Source organism: Mastomys coucha, unplaced genomic scaffold (assembly GCF_008632895.1).
Source record: "Mastomys coucha isolate ucsf_1 unplaced genomic scaffold, UCSF_Mcou_1 pScaffold21, whole genome shotgun sequence".
In the NCBI taxonomy this organism is placed as follows: domain Eukaryota; kingdom Metazoa; phylum Chordata; class Mammalia; order Rodentia; family Muridae; genus Mastomys; species Mastomys coucha.
In genome coordinates this window covers 73,634,837-73,659,400 of record NW_022196904.1, presented here as the reverse complement: position 1 = coordinate 73,659,400, position 24,564 = coordinate 73,634,837, and the positions used below count along the sequence as shown (strand labels likewise).

At 47.1% G+C, this 24,564-nt stretch overlaps 1 protein-coding gene and 1 long non-coding RNA gene across 5 annotated transcripts in view; one reads left to right on the top strand and one right to left on the bottom strand.

Moving 5' to 3' along the window:
- The window catches only part of Il16 (interleukin 16), an 84,527-nt gene that overhangs the window by 56,499 nt on the left and 3,464 nt on the right, over positions 1 to 24,564 (top strand). The window contains exons 9-17 of one of the 4 annotated variants that reach the window (XM_031387216.1): positions 1,945 to 2,062; positions 5,234 to 5,366; positions 7,765 to 7,852; positions 9,683 to 10,170; positions 15,236 to 15,380; positions 17,668 to 18,751; positions 19,474 to 19,642; positions 21,636 to 21,737; positions 23,890 to 24,148. In XM_031387216.1, the coding sequence (XP_031243076.1) occupies positions 1,945 to 2,062; positions 5,234 to 5,366; positions 7,765 to 7,852; positions 9,683 to 10,170; positions 15,236 to 15,380; positions 17,668 to 18,751; positions 19,474 to 19,642; positions 21,636 to 21,737; positions 23,890 to 24,148 (2,586 nt within the window). Of the gene's footprint in view, positions 1 to 1,944; positions 2,063 to 5,233; positions 5,367 to 7,764; positions 7,853 to 9,682; positions 10,171 to 15,235; positions 15,452 to 17,667; positions 18,752 to 19,473; positions 19,643 to 21,635; positions 21,738 to 23,889; positions 24,149 to 24,564 lie in introns of those variants that run through there. The other 3 variants (XM_031387217.1, XM_031387219.1, XM_031387218.1) reach the window with 3 other exon arrangements.
- On the bottom strand, positions 7,227 to 12,618 carry LOC116102515. Its single transcript, XR_004123207.1, has 2 exons — positions 12,466 to 12,618; positions 7,227 to 9,722 (listed from the first exon to the last, which is right to left on the bottom strand). It is a non-coding gene; the product is annotated as an uncharacterized LOC116102515 (long non-coding RNA).

The following is a 24,564-nucleotide window of genomic DNA, read 5'->3' as shown; positions in this document are numbered from 1 at the left end:
TTTTGTTTTTATCTAGATAACATTCAGGAATCCACAGCCATTCTCTCTGCCCAGATGGACAGTTAATTCTAGAATGCTCTAGAGTCCTGCTCTCCCAAAGTGAAGCTGAACTGAGACCTGAAGGACACAGGACACTGTTAGGTGCAGAACTGGTCTCCAAGCACAGTGAGCTTGGAGCAAGCATTCTGGGGACAGAGGAAAGGCCAGAATAGATGGTGCAAGGTAGGCAAGTGGGAGGGGGTAGAGATTGAAAGAAGGAGAGGAAGAGAAGGGGTTCAAAGCAGAGGCTGGGAAACCAGAGGAAGGGGTGAGTGAGGAGCTATGTGTGCGTGGGAATGGGGGACGGGACCAGGCAATGGATCCCTTGCCTGATGTATGTCTCAGTGCCTCTACTGGACCACAAACTTGCTGAGCCTTCACACATCTCTGGCGCAAATACTCGGTGGCCATAGGTCTGTCTTTGTACACTGCAGGGCTCCTGTGGTGAAGTTCATGGAGCAGACATGGCATAATGTGTGGGTGAGGCATGCCCTCAGTGTGGTGCTTCCCCTGATGGCCTGTACGAGGGCCAATGCTGAGATGCTTTAAGCAGCCACGTCATAGCCTGTACCTCCGCAGACTGTTTCAGCCTTGCTTGGTGTGAGCCTCAAGGACCCACAGGGGACAGATGCTCATTAGGACAAAGAGCTCTTGCTCTGGTTAGGAGACCTGGGTGCCAAGATCGACTTTGATCTCTGTTCACAGTGCATGTCACAGCCTGTAGTTTTTACCTTGGCCCTTCTTAGCTGCTATGGTTTTGTTTCCAAGGCCTTTCTAATCCAGCAAACTCTCTGTCTCCCCTGCCATGCTGGAGGTCCCCATATCCCTAACATCACCTGAATCCTGTTTGCCTGGGACCCATGTGACTCTTTTTCTTACATCTTCCCAATCACCTTCATGGACACCATGGGTGCCTGTAGGGTGGGACTTTATAGGTCTGGTCTTTTCCAGACTTCCTTGTTTGAAAGCAACCTGTTGCCCACCAGTCCCTCAGTTCAAGACTGCCTTAGAGATAATTTATCATCTGATCCTTATATTCCATCCCTTTCGAATATATTCCATGCACTCCTGTTTCTGCTCTGCTGCCCTCTTTACCCCCTGGACATTTCCAATGACCGTTGTGCTTCCATTCTTAATCATCCACAGTTACCTCTCCTTCTAGAGCCATATTACTAAAGATGGAAGTTCAGTTATACCACATCCTCATTCCTGACTGTCCCATGACATCTCTTCTCAGTCAGTTTGTTTTTGTAATCCTGTGCATACAAAGCCTATTGAGTCCAGCCCTTGATCCCGGCCCTATGCTACCCCACCTCTCTCTGCATCCTGCATTCCTGTTTGCCTGGGACCCATGCTTTCTGGGTCTACCACTTCTCTGCATGTCTATCCATGTTTTGTCCACATTAGCCTTTCTGGACCTATAATAACGTGGTATATTACTCCCAGCCTCCAGGCTATGCCTGGGCTGTTTCTGCTAGTCAATTCTCTGCCCCATCTCCTCATCCTGGCTCTTTATTGTCACCCATGGTTTATACTAAGTGTAGTCCTTGAGGCATGAAAGAGTATGTTGCCATTGTCTAACAAGTTCCCGTTCATTTCCTGCATAGATCACTGACTCCTCCCCTCTTCCCACTTCCTCTAGCCTCTGCCAGTAGTCTTCCCTCTCTCATTTCCTAGTGTTTGTCCACTGGACCTTACTACACCTCCTCCTCACTGTCTGTGTTGGCCATCATTTGGTCCCCAAATAGCCTCTGAGCACAGTGACACTCCACACACAGGGGTGGAATGAATGTGACCAGGACACTTGACTAGCTCAGGATGTCAGGGGTCAGAGGCACCTAATAGGCTAGTCCCCCACGCCAGGAATGCTCACACCTTCCACTCTTCCTCCATTTTGCATTCCAGAGGCAGGTGTTGGCCTGGGGATTGGCCTGTGCAGCATCCCCTACTTCCAGTGCATCTCAGGCATCTTCGTTCACACACTGTCCCCAGGATCCGTGGCACATCTCGATGGACGGCTGAGGTGAGTCCTCATTTCTCTTTCTGAATGGACCCTTGGCTTAAGACATCCTTTAGGAGTACCTTGGGTTGACCTCAGGAGAAATGGTGAATGACTCAGACTTGATTCAGTTACACATCAGCAGCTGCCATGTCAGTCACCTGGTGTGGTAAATATAACCTAGGTGTTTTTAATCCCACCTTAGATTATTTTGTTCCCAAACAAAAGACACAAAAAACTTTATATTTATAATAAGCCTTTAAAAAGCTCTAGATCTGGGCTCTAAGCTATTGTGTCTGTTTCCCTGTCAATAACCCTGAGATATCATTTGGCCTGTTCCACCTGGACTGCTCTTACTACAACTAGCTGGCCATGTTCTTACAATCCACCTACCACATGGCATCCTCTTCCTTCTTCTCCTCTCCACCTTGGGTCTCTGTTTCAGAACCAAAGCCTGGGAACCCAAATCCTGCCTACCTTTTTTTCTGCCTAGTTACAGGCCATAGGCATCTTTATTGACCAATCAGGGATAATTTTGGGGGCAAGGTGACACAGCATCACTTGGTATGCATAGAGATCTCTTGATCCTGGAGGATCTCCTTATTGGGGGCAGTCAGGTCTTGGGGGCCAGTATTTAGCATTACAATACATAGCAACAGACCAAACCTCAACAGCAGGATATGCAGTCTTCACAGCCCTACACCAGAGCTGCTAAGTCCAGTGTTACTGATTCCCAAGTAGTCTGTGTTAAAGAAACATGACTTCTGAGAATGTCAGGCTGCAAGAGCAAATACAAGGAAGCATATTTTAACTTAGATTCAACAGACAGGATCCATGGTGTCACCGACGGGCATCTCTGAGGTTTACCCATGAGCTCTACATGCAAACAGAAGTGTTTTAAGCCAACCAGCTATGGGCAGGCATGTCCTTGCTGAGAGAAGCAAAATAATTTTAGATAGATACTGCAGTCACACCTCTCTACAAAGAACTCCTTCAATCAGTAAGTGATCTGATTGGCTAGAAATCATTTATCTTAGTTTAACCTGTTACAATACTTTTGCAGCCATTCTAACATCTGCCAATAGTATTAATGCATCTGTTGCTAGGACACCCTTCTGCTAAGCAGGAAGGTTTTGTCCTGATTTTCAATTTTCTTTTTTCCCTAGTGTTACGGTCAGGATAGAGATGCGGAGCTAGGAATAGATCTGTGCTGCCATCTGCAGGAGAACTACTGCTACTGCTCTTGGGACGCCGCTGCAGTGACCTAGCTCTAGAATCAGGGCACCTCATTGCAGGGCTGGCGAACCCAGCTTCAGAGTTGAGATGATTGCTTTATCTGTTCTGCCCGCCCGCATCAGAGGCCCACCATGGGGTAGGGACTGTTTGGGTTGCGTAGTTGAAGTCTTCAATTATTCAAAATTCAAAAAATTATTTTAAAATTCACATCCAGAGAATTGTGAATCTTCTTGGCAAGATAAGGGGGTCAGTTCTGCAGAAACACAGAAGGAAGCAGGGGATGCAGAGTCAGGAGACTCCAGTTCTCATTCTGACCCAGGTGATCACTTGAAAATGACTACCTGTTGCATTCGTTTCCACTAATGTTTTACTTGAACCCAGCCATGCACCGTTCTTGTTTGCTGTCCATGGCTGCAGCTGTCACCTCCAATGGCAGAGCTGAACATTTATGATACAGACAGCATATCTTGCAAGGCAAACATTTACTCTTGGCTCTTTACAGAAAAGTATCCCTCGCCAAGCTAGGTTGCAATAGCAAACGTATTTCACCATTGATGCCCCAGTTTCCACATCTGTGAGGGTGCAAGGGACTGGGCCATGTCTTAGTTAGGGTTACTATTGCTATGATGAAACACCAGGACCAAAAGTACCTTCAAGAGGGGGTTTATTTTACTTATGCTTCCATACCACTATTCATTGTGGAAGTCAGAACAGGAACTCAAGCAAGGCAGGAAACTGGAGGCAGGAGCTGATGCAAAGGCCATGGAGAAGTGCTGTATAGTGGCCTGCTCAGCCTGACGTCTTATAGAACCCAGGACCACCAGCCTAAGAGTGGCATTACCCAAATGAGCTGGGTCTTCCCCCATCCATAACTAACTAAGAAAATGCTCTTTAAGTTTGTCTATAACTTGATATTCTGGAGGCATTTTCTCAGTTGAGATTCCCTCCTTTCAGATGATTTTAGCTTGTGCAAAGTTGCCGTTAGACTAGCTGGGACAGATTATATCAACAATATGATACAATCCTGTCCTTTCTATCTTTGTTCTTTTTCTGTTTCAGTGGTTGTGTTAACCAGCCTTCTGTAACTGTAGCGAATATCTGAGGCAATAAACTTATAAGAAGAAAAGTTTATTTTGGCTCACAGTTCCGGAAAATCCACATTGTGTCTGACCAGTCATACTGCATGTGGGTCTGTGATGAGGAAACACATTAGGGCAGGGAGAGGAGGCACAACAAAGTGTTCACCTCTTGTTTAGAATGCTGACTGAGAGGAGAGAGCAGAGTCACAGTAGTCCCTGCGAAGACACAGCCCCAGTAAGCAGAGGGCTTACACTGGGCCCTAGCTCCTCAGGTTCACCACCTCTCAATAGCATCTCATTACAGATGGTTGTGAGCCACCATGTAGTTGCTGGGATTTGAACTCATGACCTCTGGAAGAGCAGTCAGTGCTCTTAACCGCTGAGCCATCACCGCTGAGCCATTTTTTCCAGCCCCTAGGCTGTTGTTCTTGTTTCTTTTTGCAAGGACCTCTGCTGCATCCTTCCTTGGTGATTTATACCTTTAGCACATGCTGCCCAGTCCTTCCTCCAAGACACTCTACTTCTGAGGGCACTAAGGCCCAGAATGTGATGAGTTATGTTATGGCTGGTCAGCTAGAGAAGGTAAACCATGACCGCAATCTTGATCAGGTCAATGGAAGAAAGAGGGGAGAGTGACAGGTGAACTGCTGTCTCTGTTGACTGCTCTGAGTGTGAAGTGCTGGCCACTGGATGGTCCACAGTGACAGGAGTGGATTGTTCCATTGACCTGCCCTGTTTTAAATTTTGGTCAAATGGTAAAGAAAGTCTATATTCATTGAGATGTTATGAACTACCTGGCAAGGAGTGGGTTCCTTAGAGGTGACCCTCTTTCTGTCATAGTCGTTAGTATTTTTGAGGCTCCTGTGGGTGCTTTTTGCAGGTGTGGTGATGAGATTGTGGAAATCAACGATTCTCCAGTGCACTGCATGACCCTCAATGAAGTCTACACAATCCTGAGCCACTGTGACCCTGGCCCAGTCCCCATCATCGTAAGCCGACATCCGGACCCACAGGTAATGTGCCATTGAGCTTTTCTCTGAAGCTGTTGTGTTGTTCCCCACTCAACAGAAGGGAGCTGCTCCATAGTTGTCTTGAGCATGGCTTCCCAGTCAGTGAAGCAGGCAGTCAGGGGTATAGTTCAGTGGTACGAAGGCGGCCACCAACCCAATTGTGCAACCACCACCATATTTTTTGTCTTGAGAACCTGAACTCTATCCATTAAAGGATTCCCTCCCCAGGACTCTGAGGAATCACTTGTTTGTTTTTCTGTTTTGCCTCCATACCTCCTAGAAACACAGCCATGACCCATTTGTTCTTTTGCTCCAGCCTTAAGACATTTAGCTTTTCACTCTCACGGTTCATCCATGCTATAACCTGTGCCATTTGCCTTCCTTTTAAGGATGGCTAATACTCCCTTGTATGCATGTGCTGCATTGTTTTTGGGCACTCGGCTTTCAAGGAAGAGTTACTTGTTTCTACGTTGGACTATTGTGATAATGGAAAGAAGAACATGAGACATGCACACGGCTTTGAGATACCTTTTCCATTCTTGGTTTGAGACCAAGTCTCACGCTGTAGTTCACACTGCCCTGACACTCTCCACGTAGCTCAAACTGACCTCAAACCTGAAGCAATCTCATGCTTTTAGTATCTCATGCTCCTGAGTGCTGGGATTAGAGGCACGAGCCAGCTGGTATTTGTTTGTTTATTTGTCTTTTGTGTGTGTGCCCAGATGTGGCTCCTCTGCGAATTCTATTTTAATTATTTAAGGACTGTCTATACTGTCTTCCACAGACATTGAACCACTTCACATCCTCATCAACAGTACAGAGCTCTCATTTCTCCCTGCCCTTGCCAAGATTTGTTATTTTTTTTTCTATGTGATGTGATGTAATGTGATGTGGTGTGGTATGTGTGTGTGTGTGTGTGTGTGTGTGTGTGTGTGTGTGTGAACACAGTACCTAGAGAAGCCAGAAGAGGGCACTGAATTCCCTAGACCTGTTCAGTGTGAGTTTGGGAACCAAAACCTGGTCCTCTGAAAGCACAGCAAGCTTTCTGAACCACAAAGGCCTTTCTCCAGCCCCAAGATTTATTCTTTTCTGTTTCTCTTTGTTTGTCTGTTTGTTTGAATAGCTACCCTAGTGGGTGTGAATTGATATTTCTCTGTGATTGAGATTTTTGTCCAGGATTAGTACTATTGAACATCTTTTCACATGTTTCTCGACCATCTGTACATCTTCTCTGGAGAAATATCCACCCAAGTCTTTTGCTTATTTTTTTAAAATGAATTTTGATTTTTTTTTTGAGATAGGGTTTCTCTGTATAGTCCTGGCTGACCTGGAACTCACTCTATAGACCAGGCTGGCCTTGAACTCAGAAATCCACCTGCCTCTACCTCCCAAGTGCTGGGATTAAAGGCCAACACCACCCGGCTCATGAATTTTGATTTTTGTTTCTGTTCTTTATTGTCTGGATTTTATCTTTTCACTAGATATATGATTTGTAAGTATTTTTTCTCACTTGAGAATTGTCTTTTCAGTCTGTTGACTATGTCCTTCAGTAATACTTTAAAATTTTGGACTTAACTACTTTTTTTATCATTTATTTTAACTGTTTAAAATTATGTATGCACATATGTGTCTGTGTGTGGGTATGCACATGGGAGTGCAGGTGCCCCAGGGGTCAGGAACACTGGAGTCACTGCAGGCAGTTGTGAGTCACCCTGCATGGCTGCTGGTCACTGAAGCCTCATCCTTTACAAGAGCAGTATGCGCTCTTAACTTCTGACCCGCCTCTCCAGCCTAGGAGGTATATTTATTGTTTTTATTTTTTATTTATCATATTACCAATAATTTACTTTATAAAATACCCTCTTTCCATACTGCAAAGAGTTTATTGTTATAGTTTATAGAACAAGAAGTTGAGATTTAGAAGGTTAAGCTGTGTGTCTCAGTGTCTGCGTCTAGTCTATGAAGAAACTGGGGTGGGGTATAAGTCTGCTTCACTCCTTGACTCGCACTTGACTCTTTTACTTTATGTGTATGGGTGTTTGCCTGCTTGTGTCTGTGCACTGTGCTCATGCAGTACCCAAGGTAGCCAAAAGAGGGTGTCACATTCCTTGATTCTACAGTTACAAACAATTGTTAGCCACCACGTGGATGCTGGGAGTTTTGCCCTGCTGAGAAGGTTTGAGAACCAAGGTGACCACTGGTGACACCTTTATTGATGGACACTGATCAACACCAGGAAGACCCTGAGGGCAGGGTCTTGCTCAGGGCACTTCCGGAAGCTGGTTCGTCAGCTCTTGCAGAGTGGAAAGTGGAAGCCATGCACGGGCATGGCAGGTTCAGTCTTCGGAATCTGCCGGGCCTGCCTCACTTCTTGCTGGAGCTGGTCATGGATGTTTTCCAGGTCTCTGAACAGCAACTCAAGGAAGCCGTGGCTCAGGCCGTGGAAGGCGCCAAGTTTGGGAAGGACAGGCACCAGTGGAGCTTGGAAGGTAAGGGGAGTGGTGAGGGTTTCCTTGAGACACTTAGTCTCCTTAGAAAGCTTGGGGTTTGGCCATTAACCCGCCCTCGGCCTCAGCACTATGAGAGCAGTCATGGTAAGCATGCTTGATCCTAGATGACAGCTGGAAGTTAGGAGCCAGCCAGGGAAATTTGGTTCACTTTTTTGTTTTTTCCTGTGTGGGCAAATTTAAATGTGGCAGGTGCTCTGCAGTCAGTTCTGCCCCTTTCATTGTCTGCTAGATGTAGCTGGAGGCCTTGCCTAGCTAGTGCCCCTGTAGACTTCAAATTTGCAATCCCTACTCTGTAATAATAGGCACTGGTGATTACTAATTAACCTTAATGTAATGTATTATTTCACCACATCATCACATCTAATTTTTATGTATATCATATCAAAATAAGTAAGGCCCTGGAAGGTTCCTTGCCAAAGTCATGTGACCAGTACACAGAGAAACTGGTCAGGGACCTGGCTTGCTAGCTGGTTCCTGTGCTAAGCCTTTGGGCATTAGCCAGGTCACCTTGGGACATCCATATGCTAGGGCAACCTGACATTGTCGAGGAAGCTGAAGTATGTAGAAGAATATTCAGAGGAGGTGGCAGGACCCCATTTTATTTCCACTATATCTTACTCAGGGTTCCACCCATCCCATACGTACAGACGCACAGGGGGCGTGACAGGGAACCCCTCCCATCCCCAACACTGTCGCTGCTGTTAACAGCGGCAGAGGAGAAGGTGATCGGATGCAGGGGAATGGCGTTTTTTATGCCTTCCTTCAGTGATATATGTCTCTCAAATAAAGATGTGTTATTCTGTGACCAAGATAGAGCAAAAGCTTTTCCTTTAAGGTGTGTTTGGGTTGGAATCCCACTGGCTTTGGTGTTTTCCCATGAGGGTACCTTTGGCTCTCCTAGTTCCACTGAATGAATCCACAAGTCACCAGGTCTCTGTGGCTCCCAATGCCTTGAGTTGCAGCTTCAGGAAAGGGGCACCTGTGACCATTTGTCCCTAGAAAAAAACCCAGCATCTTAGAGACGTGTAGATGCCATTGTTCAGAAAACCATCGGGTGTGGGGTAAGAAAGGAAGGGAGGCAGGCGGGCTGTGGTTGTCCTTCTTTTGTTGGAAGAAGATGGTACCCCTTCAAGTGTAAGGTTCGAAGTACGGCCAGGTGTTTTCTTGCTTTGTTCTTGGACTTCAAAAAGAGCTTAGCAATGGTAGAATTGCCACGCCTTTCACACAAGCAGAAATGGAGTATTAGGCTCAGCCCAGGTAGAGTGTAGCACGCAAAATGTCTTTTAGGTTTCCTTGGGATCCGCTTCTGTAGAAGAGAGTTTGATAGAGGAGTAGAGTTTGGTGGAACTGATCGGACAGTGCTGGAGCCCTACAGCTAGCATGGTCCACTCAAGTTAGAATGAGTTGGCAGGAATGGGGAGATCCGTACAAACTGCCTCGCCTCCACCAGACCCTGAAACTGGAATCCTCCCACTTTGGCATGGTAGCTCTCTGGAGAGGCTCTCAGCTAAAAGCTGGTCACTAGTCTTCCCACAGCTGGGACACAGAGCTCTTGCATGAATACTAATGCTGTGTGGTATGAATGGTGTATCTCAGTGGCTGTCACATTCAGGCTCAGAAAGGTTAGATGATGTCCTCAACTCAAAGTTAGAAAACTCACTGGAATCTAAAGCGGAGGCGACCCAGGCTCTGAGTCTTCCGCTGCGCAGGGGGATGCACGGGTTGCTGCCTGCGGTCCTCCTGGCTGCAGCCAAGCGTGTCTGGTCTGTTGAGGCTCAGCTAGGATGTTTCTTTGCGCTTACCACGCAGGTGTCAAAAGGCTGGAGAGCAGTTGGCATGGGCGGCCCACCTTGGAGAAAGAACGTGAGAAGCACTCAGCGCCCCCCCATCGAAGGGCCCAGAAGATTATGGTCCGATCCAGCAGTGATAGCAGCTACATGTCTGGGTCACCAGGGGGAAGTCCCTGCAGTGCAGGTGCGGAGCCACAGCCTTCTGAGAGGGAAGGCAGTACACACAGTCCCAGTCTGCCCCCAGGGGAGGACCAAGAGCCGTGTCCAGGGGTCCCATCCAGGCTTCATCAGGAGAGCCCACTCCTTCCTGAGAGCTTGGAAAGAGACAGCCACCCACCACTGAGACTGAAGAAATCTTTTGAGATTTTGGTGAGAAAGCCGACAGCCTCCAAACCCAAGCCTCCACCCAGAAAATACTTTAAAAATGACAGCGAGCCTCAGAAGAAACTGGAGGAGAAAGAGAAGGTCACAGACCCTTCTGGGCACACCTTGCCCACCTGCAGCCAGGTAGGAGGGTGTGCTCAGTGGGACGTGTGTCCGCTGCAACGTGCATAGCTACCCTTGAGCATTAGAAATGTCTACAGGTTTCCTGTACTCTGCCATAGAGAAGCGCTCTCTTTAAGCCCACTGTGCAGAGACATACGAGGCTTTGCAGAACCAAAACAGAAGTTCCGGGCCTACCAGCTGTTGGCAGTAACCCTCATGGGTCACATGGCTCGAGCTCTGGTGGATCCTCAGCAGGGTTACTCTGTCGAGGGGAGTCTGAGCCCAGGAATCTGAGATACTCTGCTTACCACAAGTAACTTACCTCAATAACTAAAAGAGAGGGAGAATGATTGCCCGTGGGAGTACAAGCTGTTCGTGAGAAATTAACTTTGCCTCCTGTAGGTGGGGAGACTGGGAAAACTATTCTAAGTCTAGGCATCCTTAGCCGCTACTTTGGGGTTTTTGTTTTTGTTTGTTTGTTTGTTTGTTTGTTTTTCGAGACAGGGTTTCTCTGAGTAGCCCTGGCTGTCCTGGAACTCACTCTGTAAACCAGGCTAGCCTCGAACTCAGAAATCCACCTGCCTCTGCCTACCAAGTGCTGGGATTAAAGGCGTGAGCCACTACTGCCCGGCTTACTTTGGGCTTTTTGAATGGCTCCCTCTACAGGCAGTTGTGAGGCTTATATCTTCCCTTCAGTATAAAGCAGGCTCCAGCACCATGCGTTCTCTTGGAAGTGGTTGTTTCCCCATCACCCTGTCAAGACCTTCTTCCTCTAGCCTTACACCTCAAGGACGGTGGGTAGACAGGAAGGCAGCTGCTGAAGCTTGAGCCCTTTAAACAAAGGACACTGTCTTAATTAGGGTTTCTATTGCTGTGAAGAGACACCATGACCATGGCTACTCTTACAAAGGCCAACATTTAATTGGACCTGGCTTACAGTTTCAGAGGTTTAGTCTATTACTGTCATTGTGGAAAACATGGTGCCAGGTAGGCAGACATGGTTCTAGAGAAGGAGCTTTGTTTTACATCTTGATCTGCAGGCAGAAGAAGGAGACTGCCACGCTGGGCATAGCTTGAGCATGTAAGACTTCAAAACCTGCCTCCACAGTGACACACTTCCTCCAACAAGGCCACAACTACTCCAACAAAGTTGTACTTCCTAATAGTGCCATTCCGTATGGGCCAAGCACTTAAACACATGACTCTATGAGGGCTGTGACTACTCAAACCACCATAGGCATTATGCTAGAGATATGTCCATGCATATTTTAGTTCATCTTTCCCAGGGTCTAAGAATGAGAATCCCAGTTACACAAAAGAAGAATTTACTTAAGTTTGTGTTACTGAGGGGTGCAGCGCAGGCTGCTATGGGTGAAGTAAGGCCTCTGGAAATCCCCTAGAAGAAGCTAGGGGATTTGTCAAACTGCACGTTGACAAGCTTCAGCGAGGTGGTTGGGGAATGAAATTCTTGAGTTCCCTGGTGAAGACACAGTGAAGGAGGAGCCTTGTTACCAAACAGGAAGTACAAACGTTCAGGGTGCTGAAGGGGCAGGGCTGACTAGCAACCAAGGGAGGCGGGGTATCCTGTGAATGTGCTTCTCTGACTCCCCCTTCAGCAAATACTTCATTTGGGTCTGAGATGGAATCTAGAAGGCAAGTCAGAAGGAGGATAGTGAAAGGGTTTTGCTTTCCTCCTGCAGATCCAGGAAAGGAGAACAGGTGCCTTGATGAATCTCTTTGGCTTCCTGATTGGGTGGGGCCACATGTAGGGCAGGGGTTGCCAAGTAAGACAGCGAGGGGAGGAAGCAGGTGTTCTGCAGGGAAGGCCAGGCAAGGAGCCAAGGTGTTTAAGAGAGCACACAGACAAATATAAGCACATGGACGTGGGAGCGTGTGCACACACTCTCCGTCTCTCTCTGCCTCTCTGTCTCTGCTTTCTTGGCTCAGCATCCCACACCTTGAGCAATCTGTCTTGCCTTTAGCTTCCGTCCCTCTCCACACCAGCAATAGAGTCCACACTAACACAAAGGCCATTCTGTGGCTGCTTTGTTGTCCTCTCTGCATCGTCCCACGTGGCCAGCAGACCCTTCTGTATCTTATTCACACAACCAACAGAGCATTGTTGTGCTGGCAGAGAGATCACAAAGACAGGATTCAAGTCTGATAGAAAAGAGGAAGCAATTGACCTTCTACACCATTCCTAACACATCTTTGACCACTCCCCGACATTTATCAGTAGATCTCATTGCCTGTGATTCCATGTTCAATTCCTCTTCTCTCTCCCTTTCCTCCCTCTCCCCTTCTTTTTTCACCTACCTTCTTCTCTTGTTTCTGTCTGTAGTCTTTTCTCTCTAGGGTCCTAAGACCCTTCTCAAGCAGATATGTATGACACATTTCCCTTTTAACGTAACTGAAGGCAACCCAATTTCCTGTACCCAAATGACCTTCAAGATACTTCCCACGGACATGGAGAGATGACTTAAGAGCACTGGCTGCTCTTGTAAAGGATCTACACTCCATTCCCAGCACCTACACAGAGGCTAATCATTGCCTGTAACTCTGGCTCCTGCAGATCTGATGCCCAACCTGGCCTCTCTGGGAGCTTTGTGGGCACCCACAGTGTCTCAAAATAACACTCACATTAAAGAAAATGATTTTATATTCTCTGATGAGTCCCCATCTCTCATCCTCTTACCTTAACTTCTCTCCCTCCTCATTCACCAAGTGCTGAGCCAGGAAACTTTTGCCTGAGTAAATTTTGTATAGAAATAAAATTAAGTTTGGAATTAATTTTAAAGACCTTTTCCAAAGAGAATGCAGCATCAGAGATGTTGATTAAAAGGTAAAATGTGAGTTCTGAGGAGACAGCTAATCAGTAAAGGAGCTCCAGAGAACCATAAGGTCTTGAGCTCAGTCCAAGAACTCACATCAAAAACAACAGCAAGAAACCAGCATGGAGAGGCAGAGGCAGGCAGATCCTTGGGGCTTGTGGCCAGTCAGACTTGCCTATTTGGAGCACTCTGGATCAGGGAGTGACCATCTCAAAGCACAGGTAGATAGTTCTGAGGAACAACACCCAAAGGCCCTTTGGCCTCCACACCCATATACTCACAGGAACAAGCACACATATACGCAAATACATACATGAGGAAGAAAAAATGAGAGAAAAAGGAAGGAAGAGATGAAAAAAGGATATCCATAAAATGACTTCTCTAAAGAAAAATTAAATTAAAAAATTTCCAGAAAAAAAAAATTTCAGGAAAACAGATGATTTAGACTGTAAACTATTAACCCAAACCGGACAGTCCCAGAAATAAAGTACATGTTTACATGAGAGCATGTTGGATTTAGCCAATACTACATGTATGCATGTAAACAAATGTACATGTGCTCGAAATATCACACAAAGGCAGAACAAGAAAAGCTGAATGTAGGGGGACAAAGAAGGACTGAATGCAGGGAGTGAAAACAGGCTGGAAAGAGGATGGAAAGTTAAGTTTTCAGTTTATGTGGTCATGGATTTTTCTGCTTTGAGTGGCAAATATGCACATAGAGTATATTTGACCCTGGAAATGTAAAATTGAATGTGAAGCCTCATGGCTTCCATTTCAAAGCCCAATTCTAACTGTATATAAGTTGTATAGACTTTGGGTCTGGTTAATTTTAGAGTGTGATTTTTTTTTTATTTCTTTGAAAGTTTTTTTTTAAATAAAATTCATTTAAAAAAAGAAAAGTAAGACAGACACACAGATGCTGCCTTAGTTACCTTTCTATTGTTGTAAGGAGACACCATAACCAAGGCAACTTATAGAGAACAAAGAGCTTATTAGGCTTACAATTACAAAGGGTTAGAGTCCATGACTATAATGGTGAGGAGAATGTCAGCAGGCAGGCATGGCACTAGAACAGTAGCTGAAAGCTGACATGTTGAGACAACAAGGCAGGAGAGGAGGGTTGGTTGGAATGGTGTAGGCTTTTGAAACCTCAAGGCCCACCTCTAGTAATATACTTTCTCTAACAAGGCCACACACCTCCTAATCCTTCTCAAACAGTTCCACCAACTGGGGAACAAGAATTCAAATATAAGAGCCTTGGGGACCATTTTCAATCAAACTACCACAGACATACACCAAGGTCTTTTCCAAGATGGTTTGATGGCATTGGATATGCTTCTCTGTAAAATCACCCAACAATCTGTGGATATGGATGGCAGTCACACCTCACAGAGGTGACTCCTGAATGAACAGGACTTGGGAGCCGCCCCAGCACAGTAACATATTCCTCTTCTGCATGCACATACATCAGAAGCATCATTTATATGGGGCCTGGTTTTGTCTTTTCTTCTAGAGGATATTTACTTGCTATCGTGAATGGTTGCCTAGGAAAGTCTCAGCCTTGCTCCAGAACCAGATGCAAAGCTTTTCTCTAGGAAGCCTTCAGTGTTACTGAGGTTCAACGTGCCCTCTGCTGACTCTGTGCCTCTTGCTGCTGAAGCTCACTCAGGCTCTGTGGTAACTCTACCTGAATAGTAAATGGATACTTGGTATCTGGTCCAGCTCCTCACAGGGCTGTTTTAAGGAGAATTTTGAGGCAACATCCATCCTCATAGAGAAAAAAAAAAATCTGCAATAAATTTATGGTGTCAGCCTAGGTGCTGCAGAGGGAAGCCAGAAGTTGGGTGCCAGAAGTTAGGCAACAGTAGAAGACAGTTCCTTTGGCCCTGTGTGTACTTCCCTGGGTCAGATAGTTGGCCAACATGCTATTTTAAGCAGAGTTGTGCCGGCACATTTGTTATCCCCGGCTCTTGTGCCCATCACAGACAGTTGGTAACTTTCCGTGTCTACGATGCATGACCATATTATGCACAATAGGTCATTGGAAGCCTAGGGACTCCTAGAACAACTAAAAGGGGCTAGCTGTACAGCAACATCCCAGGAGGCAAGAGGCTCCTTTCTCATGGCTGCTGTGAATTTCCCACCAAAGGTGTCTCAATATTCACTTTTAAGTCCTAATCAAAGAGTGCCTTGCCTTCTCGCAGCTGTAGACTACCGTTTTGACACAGTCCGGCTTCCTGTTTACACCACAGGAAACCAGAGAGCTGCTGCCACTGCTGCTACAGGAAGACATTGCAGGGAGAACCCCCTGCGCCGCTGCCTGCTGCCCAGGACCTGCAGCCAGCACACAGACTTTGTCCTCCACAGATGGGGAGCCAAGGAGGAGTGCCAGCCCAGGTGAGCCACCATAAGGATCTTTCAGAAGGAAAATCTTTCTGGATCAAGTAGGAGCTAGAGTTCGGTTGGAGGTTAGTGTTTTGCATGGACACAGCCTGTGATTGGGGTTGGTGGACAGTGAGGCGTCCTAGGTGCAGGGGCAAGAGGAGAATGGAAGTGTTCTTTAGAGTGATAGATATGCTTCCTGGTTGAAGCAGTGATTCTGGGGTGGTGGTGGTGGTGGTGGTGGTGGTGGGAATGCAGGCCATTCCTGAGGGTTGACATGGGCAGATGCCCATAGATTTTAATAGCCCAGCTATCCTGAGTAGCTGCAATATATGAGTGTCACATATATATGAGTGAGACAGCACACTTCATGCATTATGCTCAAATCTGAGAGCGCAGCATGGGCAAAGCCGGAGCAGTGGTCGCCATATCGAGGAGGTGGAATAGGAATGGTAGTTCCAAGTGGTACTTCAGTAAATACAACCTGGTATCTTGGTTATTTAGCAGCTTACTAGAAAGAACAGAGGATCCTGGGTTCACCCATTGTTAACTGTGATTCTGGGCAATCGGCATTGCCTTTGTCAGCTCATTCACTAATGAGCAAATATTAAAGGCCACGTAGTATCCTAATATTGATTTACTTCAGCTAGCACATGGTGAATAGGAGGTATGTGAGGCTGTGCTTGCTGCCGGGGATGAAGGAGGAAGGGGTGCCACAGACCCGTTCCTGACCTGAGGACCTCTCAGTGTCTCAAAAGAGTAAATAGGGAGGCTACTAACCATATTCTCCAAGCATGTGAAGGCCTCTGGAGAGTTAAGGGTACTATGAATGGAATGATCTATACATCTCACCCAGAGAGGTGCCCCACCAAGAGAGACTCTACCTGACCACCCTCACTTCTCTTAGTCCTCTTTTTGAGGATACACCGTAGTTTGCAAAGGACTTGCCTGCAGAACCTTGGACTCTTTCATTCTTAGCACATCAGCCCCTTATAGCTGAACACTTTGTAAATGTAGAGAGAGACTGAGAGGGCCAGACTTACTTGCTGAAGTCCCATAGTCAGTAGTACCCACCCAGGCCTTCATGATCAGGCATGGGCTGTCTTTGGTAACAGCAGAGTTCTGCTTCCCTTCAGGCTAGGCACTGTTGACAGGACATAGGAGGAAGCAATGTTTCTCAGACAAGGGTGCATTTTCATATGGACACTGTCCCTGAAACATGAAGTCCAAGCAGCCTAGGTTGTATGTAGAGAAGGATGAGGCATGGTGAACACAGAGACGGCCCAGTGACTTCCCTCTTGACTGCTAGGGCTCATGCGCCAACCTCCCCTGTTCCTCAGAAAGGGAGTTGAGTGCAGAGACTCCCCCACCCATGTAGGTAGATGCCAATTTAGTGTCTTATGCTGAGAAAGTTTCTGCCATGTTACCTCTTGGTCATGGCAGCCTGAGAATATCACACATCATGGACCTAACGTGGATGATGAAACTCCTTGTGGGGCTTACCACATCCCCATTGCCCAAGCTACAGCCCAGATACATCAACTCAGAACTGAGAAAGTGATCCTTCAGTCCGATGTGTAGCCAAAGTTCAAAGTCAAATGCCACAGCTTTTCTGTCCCTGGAGCAGTTTCATCAATTCTTTTGACTGAGAAAGACTTATTTTTCAAGCAAGCTGGTCAATGACCTGAGTATGGGCAAAATATCACACTTACATGACTTTGTGACTTCAAAAACAGGCAAGTCCATAGGTATGAGCTATGCCAATGAAAGGAGGGGGCCTCAGTAAGCTATACACATCCTACCCAATGGGCATGCCGATTCTTTTTGCTTTTGAGTGTCATAGATAGTCCAAATCAAATATGATGACCAACTTGAGACTTGTGGAGTGAGTTTAAAAGGCAAAAGAATTGTTTTCACTTTGCATTTTTTTGGTACATTATCTGTGTGACTTACTTTAGACAGTGGAGTGGACATTAAAATGGACAGTCAGGCGACATGGGCTCTTGCCTGACTCTGACAACTGTGGCCCCTCATCCTTCTTGACTGCTAGAGTCCTCTCTTGTCAAATGGCAGAGAAGATATTTCCCAGGAACACATCTAGTTTTAGGATGTTTAGAGGGTCCATATCACTCTCCTCTGTTTCTCCAGTTTTGCCTCTTGGTACCCCAGTTAGGTGACAATCCTTGGAACCAGCACCCACCATGTTCACTGTTTCTGCTTCTGAGCTCTTCAGCACTGTAACTTGAATTTAGGAGGAAAATCCTCAACAGAGTATAATGCTCAGGTTTGTTTCGCCCACCAGAGACTCCAGCATCCCCAGGAAAACACCCGCTGCTGAAGAGGCAGGCACGAATGGACTATAGCTTTGATACCACTGCTGAAGACCCTTGGGTTAGAATTTCTGACTGCATCAAAAACTTATTTAGCCCTATCATGAGTGAGAACCATAGTCATATGCCACTACAGCCCAACACCAGCCCTGGTGAAGAGGATAGGACACAGGGCCATTCAGAGGGGGGTCTGTCAAAAATGGACACTGCCAATGGTGCTGCCAGAGTTTACAAGTCAGCAGACAGCAGCACTGTGAAGAAGGGGCCCCCAGTAGCCCCAAAGCCAGCCTGGTTTCGGCAGAGCTTGAAAGGTCTGAGGAATCGTGTCCCAGACCCCAGAAGATCCCCGGAAGTAGCCTCAGCTATTCAGCCAACATCAGTTTCTAGGGATGCCCCAGGGCCACAGTCTCAGGCCTCCTCCTCCATCAGGCAGAGAATCAGCTCCTTTGAAAACTTTGGCTCCTCACAATTGCCAGATAGAGGAGTCCAGAGACTGAGCCTGCAGCCCACCTCTGGGGAGACCACCAAACTTCCAGGAAAGCAAGATGGGGGACGATTTTCTGGTCTCCTGGGTCAAGGGGCTACAGTAACTGATAAGCACAGGCAGACAGAGGTAGAGCCTATGTCCACAACCTTCTCTAACTCCTCAGAGGTCAGGGATCCAAGTATGTCTGAGTCTCCTCCCCCAGGTCAGCGACCCAGCCCAAAAGCTTTGTCTCCAGACTCTCTCTTGAGACTTTTGACTACACAAACTGAAGATACTCAAGGACCAAGCCTCAAGATGCCAAGTCAGCGGGCGCGGAGCTTCCCGCTGACCAGGACCCAGTCCTGCGAGACAAAGCTGCTGGATGAAAAGGCCAGTAAGCTTTATTCCATCAGCAGCCAGTTATCATCTGCTGTCATGAAATCCCTGCTGTGCCTTCCATCTTCAGTCTCTTGTGGCCAGATCTCCTGCATCCCCAAGGAGAGGGTGTCTCCAAAGTCACCTTGTAACAACAGCTCAGCTGCGGAGGGTTTTGGTGAAGCTGTGGCCTCTGACACAGGGTTCTCTCTCAAGTGAGTATCTGCCCTGCTTGATCTCCTCTGTCCCCATTTTTCTATTTTGTGTTACATGGCATTTAAACATTTCTCGGACGTACTGGTTAAAAAGTCATTTCATCTCATGTGTGTGTATGCATGTACGTGTGTGCATACATGTATGTATGTGTACACATGTACACTGGAGTTCTGTCTTCCATGTTAAGGAGTAGTTTACATAACAGCTGACCTTGGCTGGGATGAGAAGTAGGGGATATGTCCAGGCCCCTGGTAAACTGCCCACAAAGATATGGGAGGCTAATGAAAGGTTCATTCTTGACTTAAGGAGCTCTGGGTGAGGCCAGGAGATGCTCTCTAGTAAGAATCTGTTTTGTTCTTCACATGGGCCCAGGACCTGGGCAGGGAGTAGGACATTTAGTCCTGTTTCAGCCCAGCCTCTGACATTATGAGTGGAGTCCTGGCTTGTCCACCTGGCTCCCTCCTTAGCTAGAGTCAGGAGGTGGGTGAGACCAGCTTCACATACGTGAGGATTAGCAGGGGATCTGAGGTCTTCTGCTGCAAGGCTGGGTCTGGGTCTTCCCTCTTGAATCAGCTGTGATTTCTTCTTAATTGTGCTGCCGAGAGTGGATATGTCATATCGAACAACAGAGTTCCTGAATAGCTTGCAGCTAGCAGAGCCCCTGGCAGGATGCAGTTCAAGAGTCTTGCTTTTCATACCATGCTATCTCTGCTTGTGAAAGCCTTTCAGAGCTGAGAGAATATTCAGAAGGTCTCACAGAGCCTGGGGAAACCGAGGACAGGAACCACTGTTCTTCTCAGGCCGGCCAGTCAGTTATCTCCTTGCTGAGTGCAGAAGAACTGAAAAAACTCATCGAGGAAGTGAGAGTTCTAGATGAAGCGACATTGAAGGTAGGTTTCCTGCGTGCACATCTGCAGGGGCGAGAGCTGTTGTTTGTCATCTTAGCAGAGAGGAAGTAGCTAAAGAAGGTTATGGTCCTTAAGGTTTGTTATGGTGCTGGCAGGCATCGGCTCTGATTTTAACCTGTCAGTGGCAGAGGGATACCATGCCACTTGACACAGCAAATGTTAACATCTCTTCTTAGCTGGAATGGGAAGTGTGTGTGTGTGTGTGTGTGTGTGTGTGTATGTGTGTGTGCATGTGTGTTTTGGAGAGAGAGACATGGCCAGGCCCCTTATCCTGTCACCTTTTGTCATTTTATGAATGAGAAGGGAGATCCATGGTCACAGAGCCAGGGTGCTCTGAACTAAGCTCATGCCCAGTGCTATGCCAATATCCCATGGGCTGCTGACCTGGCATGAGTGTCCATAGAGAACACACATGGTATAGCACTGCCAGTGGTAAACAGTGTAGATGAAGTAAATTCTCTCCTTGAAGCTTTCGTTATGTCCTCTGCCCACCTCAAGGTGAGCTCAGGAGGGCCTGTGTGCCTCAGCCATGTCATCCTCAAAGCGCCACTTCCCATGTAGTTGCTTAGCTCAGCCAATGGTGTGTAGAGAGGAAATGGTCCAGTTAGAGCTGGAGTCAGCCATCAGGAGGTGGCCTTGTAGATCTCACTCTCTGGAAGCTTCTTAGGCTCCATACACTGTACCTGCCCTGGGATCATGAAGACTGGCAAGGAAGGAGTCCATTTTTGCTGGAAGAGTCTCAGCTGCCCTTCAAAGGTCAAAGGTGTGGTAGTAAAGTCCGATGAACCCACAATGCCTCGGTGCTGTGGTTTCTCCTCCCAGGGTCTCACTAATCACTTATAGCCTGCATGAGCCATCATTCCACAGGGCCTGAGCCAATAAAAATAGTATGCTGGAAGGAAAACTTCATATTCAGAGTTGCCTATCTAAGGTGTCAGTAAGAAGACTTTGTTTCTAGTATGGCCATCACCTGCAGGACAATCCAAAAACAAAAAGACAAAACACACAACAACAACAACAACAACAACAACAACAACAAACCCAAATAATCTGATATATGCAGGCCAGTGTGATTCCTCCTCTGACCTGGGAATTCCACATTAAGAGATCGCAGAAGACTCTGGTAGCCCACAGCCAACAAACTGCTTTACCATGTTTTTAATTCCTAGTGCCATATACAAACTAGTGGCCCGAGAGCTATGGGCCTGAAAATAAAATTTACTTGATCTTTTAAAGTGCTTGGATGTCATAAGTCCTGCTGTTTCTGAGTATTTTGTTTAAAGGGAATGAGGTAGCCAATCCTAGTGTGCAGATGTGTTTGACCTGCCCTCTTTGTGCCTGTCACTCATGCCTGTCCGTCTTGCCCATGTATGTGCCCTCCATGGCTGTTGTGGGAACTGGAGCTCCAGGATTCAGCTTGAGACTAGAATGGGAGCCTCTGCCTTTGGATAGTGTAGGAAAGTTGTCCTGGATCCTGACTGGGAGTTTCTGTTTGTGCCTGTGTGCCTCTTTTACATTGTACGTGCATGTATGACAGAGCGAGATGCCAGCTGGGCCCTTTACTGCTGCTATGCCGTAGTAGAAGGAGCAGCCAGCACTTGTGAAACAGCACTGGCCTCTGAGAGGTGGACCCAGTCGTACCACCTGCCCTTGTCTCAGAATGCCATGGTCAAGCAGCATCTTCCAGCCTGCAGGGCTCTCTGGCAGACTTTGCGATGCGCAGCCCAGGCTGTGGGAGGTGGGTGTGTGTGGGTGAGCAGGAGCCGAAGAGATCCGGGCTTGCTGTTTTACATACATTTGTTTACCCTCCTAAGCTTCCTGTAATTCCTGAATGATGAAACTGAAGTTTGTGGAGGTGGTAGCACTGGCCCAGCTGGTGTTTAATAAAACAAGCCAGTGTGGTGTTAAAGCATGTGTTAAACTGTTCACATTGCTGCAGTACTGTGTTTGTGAATGTATGTATTTTCACCCACAGCAATTAGACAGCATTCACGTCACCATCTTACACAAGGAAGAAGGCGCTGGCCTTGGATTCAGCTTGGCAGGAGGGACAGATCTAGAAAATAAGGTCATCACGGTGAGTGGCCCAGAGATGGGCATGTCAGAGTGGGTTACTGGGGGTCAGAAGTCTTGCCAGGAAGGGGTCTTGTGCAAGGGAACACCAGGCCACTGGGCAGGGGTCAGGACAGGGGGTGTAAAGGAAAGTCATTGTGACCATCCTTCTCAAGCCGCACACTATGGGCTCCTCTCTGGTCGGTATTTAGCCCTCAGCATTATATGCCTTTACTAAAGAAGGTCTCTGTGTACCCAGAGCAGCCTCAGTGCACCAAAGTAAACAGGAAATACACACGGAGTATCAAAAACTATTGTGTATATGTGCACACATGCACACATGTGCGCGTGCACATGTTCTACAGCGTAACTTAATCTGAACAGCAAGTTTGCACAGCCCTCATCTCTGTATTTTTGAAAATATGTAGAGGCTGTATTAAAAATGGAGATCAGAATCAGGAAGATATCTCAGTCAATAATAAAGCACTTGCCTTGCAAGCATGGGAAGTTCAGTGTGATGTCAAGAATTCATGTCCAAGCAAAGCTGGGCATGGAAGTACATCTGTAGTCCCAGAGCTGGGGAAGCAAAGACAGGCAGATTCCCAGGGCTTGATCGTCAGCCAGCTTAGCCTACTCGGCAAATTCTAGGCTTAGTGAGAGGCCATGTCTTAAAGGGAATGGTACCTAAGATGTGACAGGTGAGGTTGTCCTATGGCTTCCACGTCCATGTGCACATACATGTTGCTGTGAACACACACATGTGTGCATACCCTTGGTTGAAATTCCGGACAACTTTGGTACAATATCACATAATTTCCTCTGGAAATTAAAACCATGGCGGTCACAAGGATTTATAGATAGGTTCGGTTTATGGCCACAGGGCATTTTTAGAAACCTCTAGACTAGGAATGTAGACTTCTCCACACTGTGTAAAGGGGAGCCCATGAAAGGTAAATTCTTGAGAGGAGGGGGCTATCTTCCTTTTATCTACTGGAAGAATGAGAATGTTCAAGTGGACAACTGACAACTGAGAATGTTCAAATGTTCCACTGACTTGTTGGTTGGCTGAGCTCAGTAGGATCCAGCCCAGGTAGAGAGAACATTACTGTGCAACGTGCAGGCTACACACACCACAGTGCTCACCCAGAGTCTGCAGAGCCTATGCCCAGTCTCCTGGTTTGCAGGACCTAGAGTCTGGGAGAGCGCGGGGAGGTGAGCAGATCTCTGTTCTAAGCATTTTCTCTGTGGATTCCTAGTCATTTCTGGCCTAGTTGATATGACCAGCATGGGCTACTGTCATCAGCCTACAGCTTCTGGTCACCAGTTGCTGACCCACATGGTTTCTGGCCCTCCTGAGTTTATGATCCAGGCTATGTGTGTGGCGTGGATCTGGGGATCAAACTCAGGCCTCAGGTGTAGTGGCAAAGCACCTTTACTCACTGAGCTGTCTTTCTGACTATAAGATAGTTTTGTTGTTGTTGTTGTTTTTATAATCCTGCACATCATACAGAAAGGAGAAAGGGACCAGCTAAAGAGGAAGGATGTCTAAGCAGCCTAGGATAGTGTACCTCCAGTACTTCCTGTAGAAAATGGGGTATGAACATTTCTCCGGAAGGGATAAGCTCTCCTGAAATGCATTTGGGGAGTCACTATGTTATTACATTGCTGACTCAGAGAACCAAGATGTAAATTGGCATTGTAGGATTGCTAGCATCTTTAAACAATGAACATTTTTGGAGCGTTTCTTTAAAATTTGGGTGTCACCAAATTTCTTTGATTTTAGAAACCCGTTCTCATAAATATCCCTCAATAAGTCCTAGGTTCAGTTTTCCCAGGAAACCATTCTCAAAAATGTGCTCTAGGGTAGGTAAGGCAGAAAATGTTCCTTGGAGTGGCTGGGGTTATACCATAGGTCAAGGGTACTGTGTGGGAAGAGCGCTGAGCCCTCACTGGCCATCACTGTTGGTGGTCTCTGCCCTGACTGGAGAAGGAAAGGGAGGAATGATGCCCAGTCCAGTCACTCTGCCCTGAGATAGGTCAGTCTGTGCTGTTGTGGGCCTACCTTCCTCTAGGGGGTTAGCTGGATACCTATCCGAGAGGCCTGTGCCAGCACTGCCAGCACAAATGGACATCTGATTTGGATGGTTTGTGGCTCCTGACTCTGTTGGCTTGTTCAGGTTCACAGAGTGTTTCCAAATGGGCTGGCTTCCCAGGAAGGCACAATTCAGAAAGGCAACGAGGTTCTTTCCATCAATGGCAAATCTCTCAAAGGCGCTACCCACAATGATGCCCTAGCTATCCTTCGCCAAGCTCGGGACCCACGCCAAGCTGTGATTGTCACCAGGAAGGCAACTGTGGAGGCCACTCATGACCTGAACTCCTCTACTGACTCTGCAGCATCAGCCTCAGCAGCCAGTGACGTTTCTGTAGAATCTAGTAAGTGTTCCCATGCAGTGGGGGCTGGTGTGGGGTCAGGCTTCTTTTGAGCCACGTTCTGTCTTTGACCATTTAGATTCATGCTTGGCAGCACTGTGTGGTAATGCGTGGCCCCCACATCACAATTTTCCTATCATGCTTGGTGTGCTGCAGAGGTGTGAGTCTGTTTCCCCATGAGTGTGTACCTGTGTCTGTGGTGTGATATGGTGTCTGTGTGTGTGTGTGTGTGTGTGTGTGTGTGTATCTGTGGTGTGGGTGTGTGTGTGTCTGTGGTGTGAGGTGTGTGTAGTGTGTATGTGTGTGTATATCTGTGGTGTGGGGTGTATGTAGTGTGTATGTGTGTGTATATCTGTGGTGTGGGGTGTGTGTGTGTGTGTCTGTGGTGTGGGGTGTGTGTGTGTGTCTGTGGTGTGGGG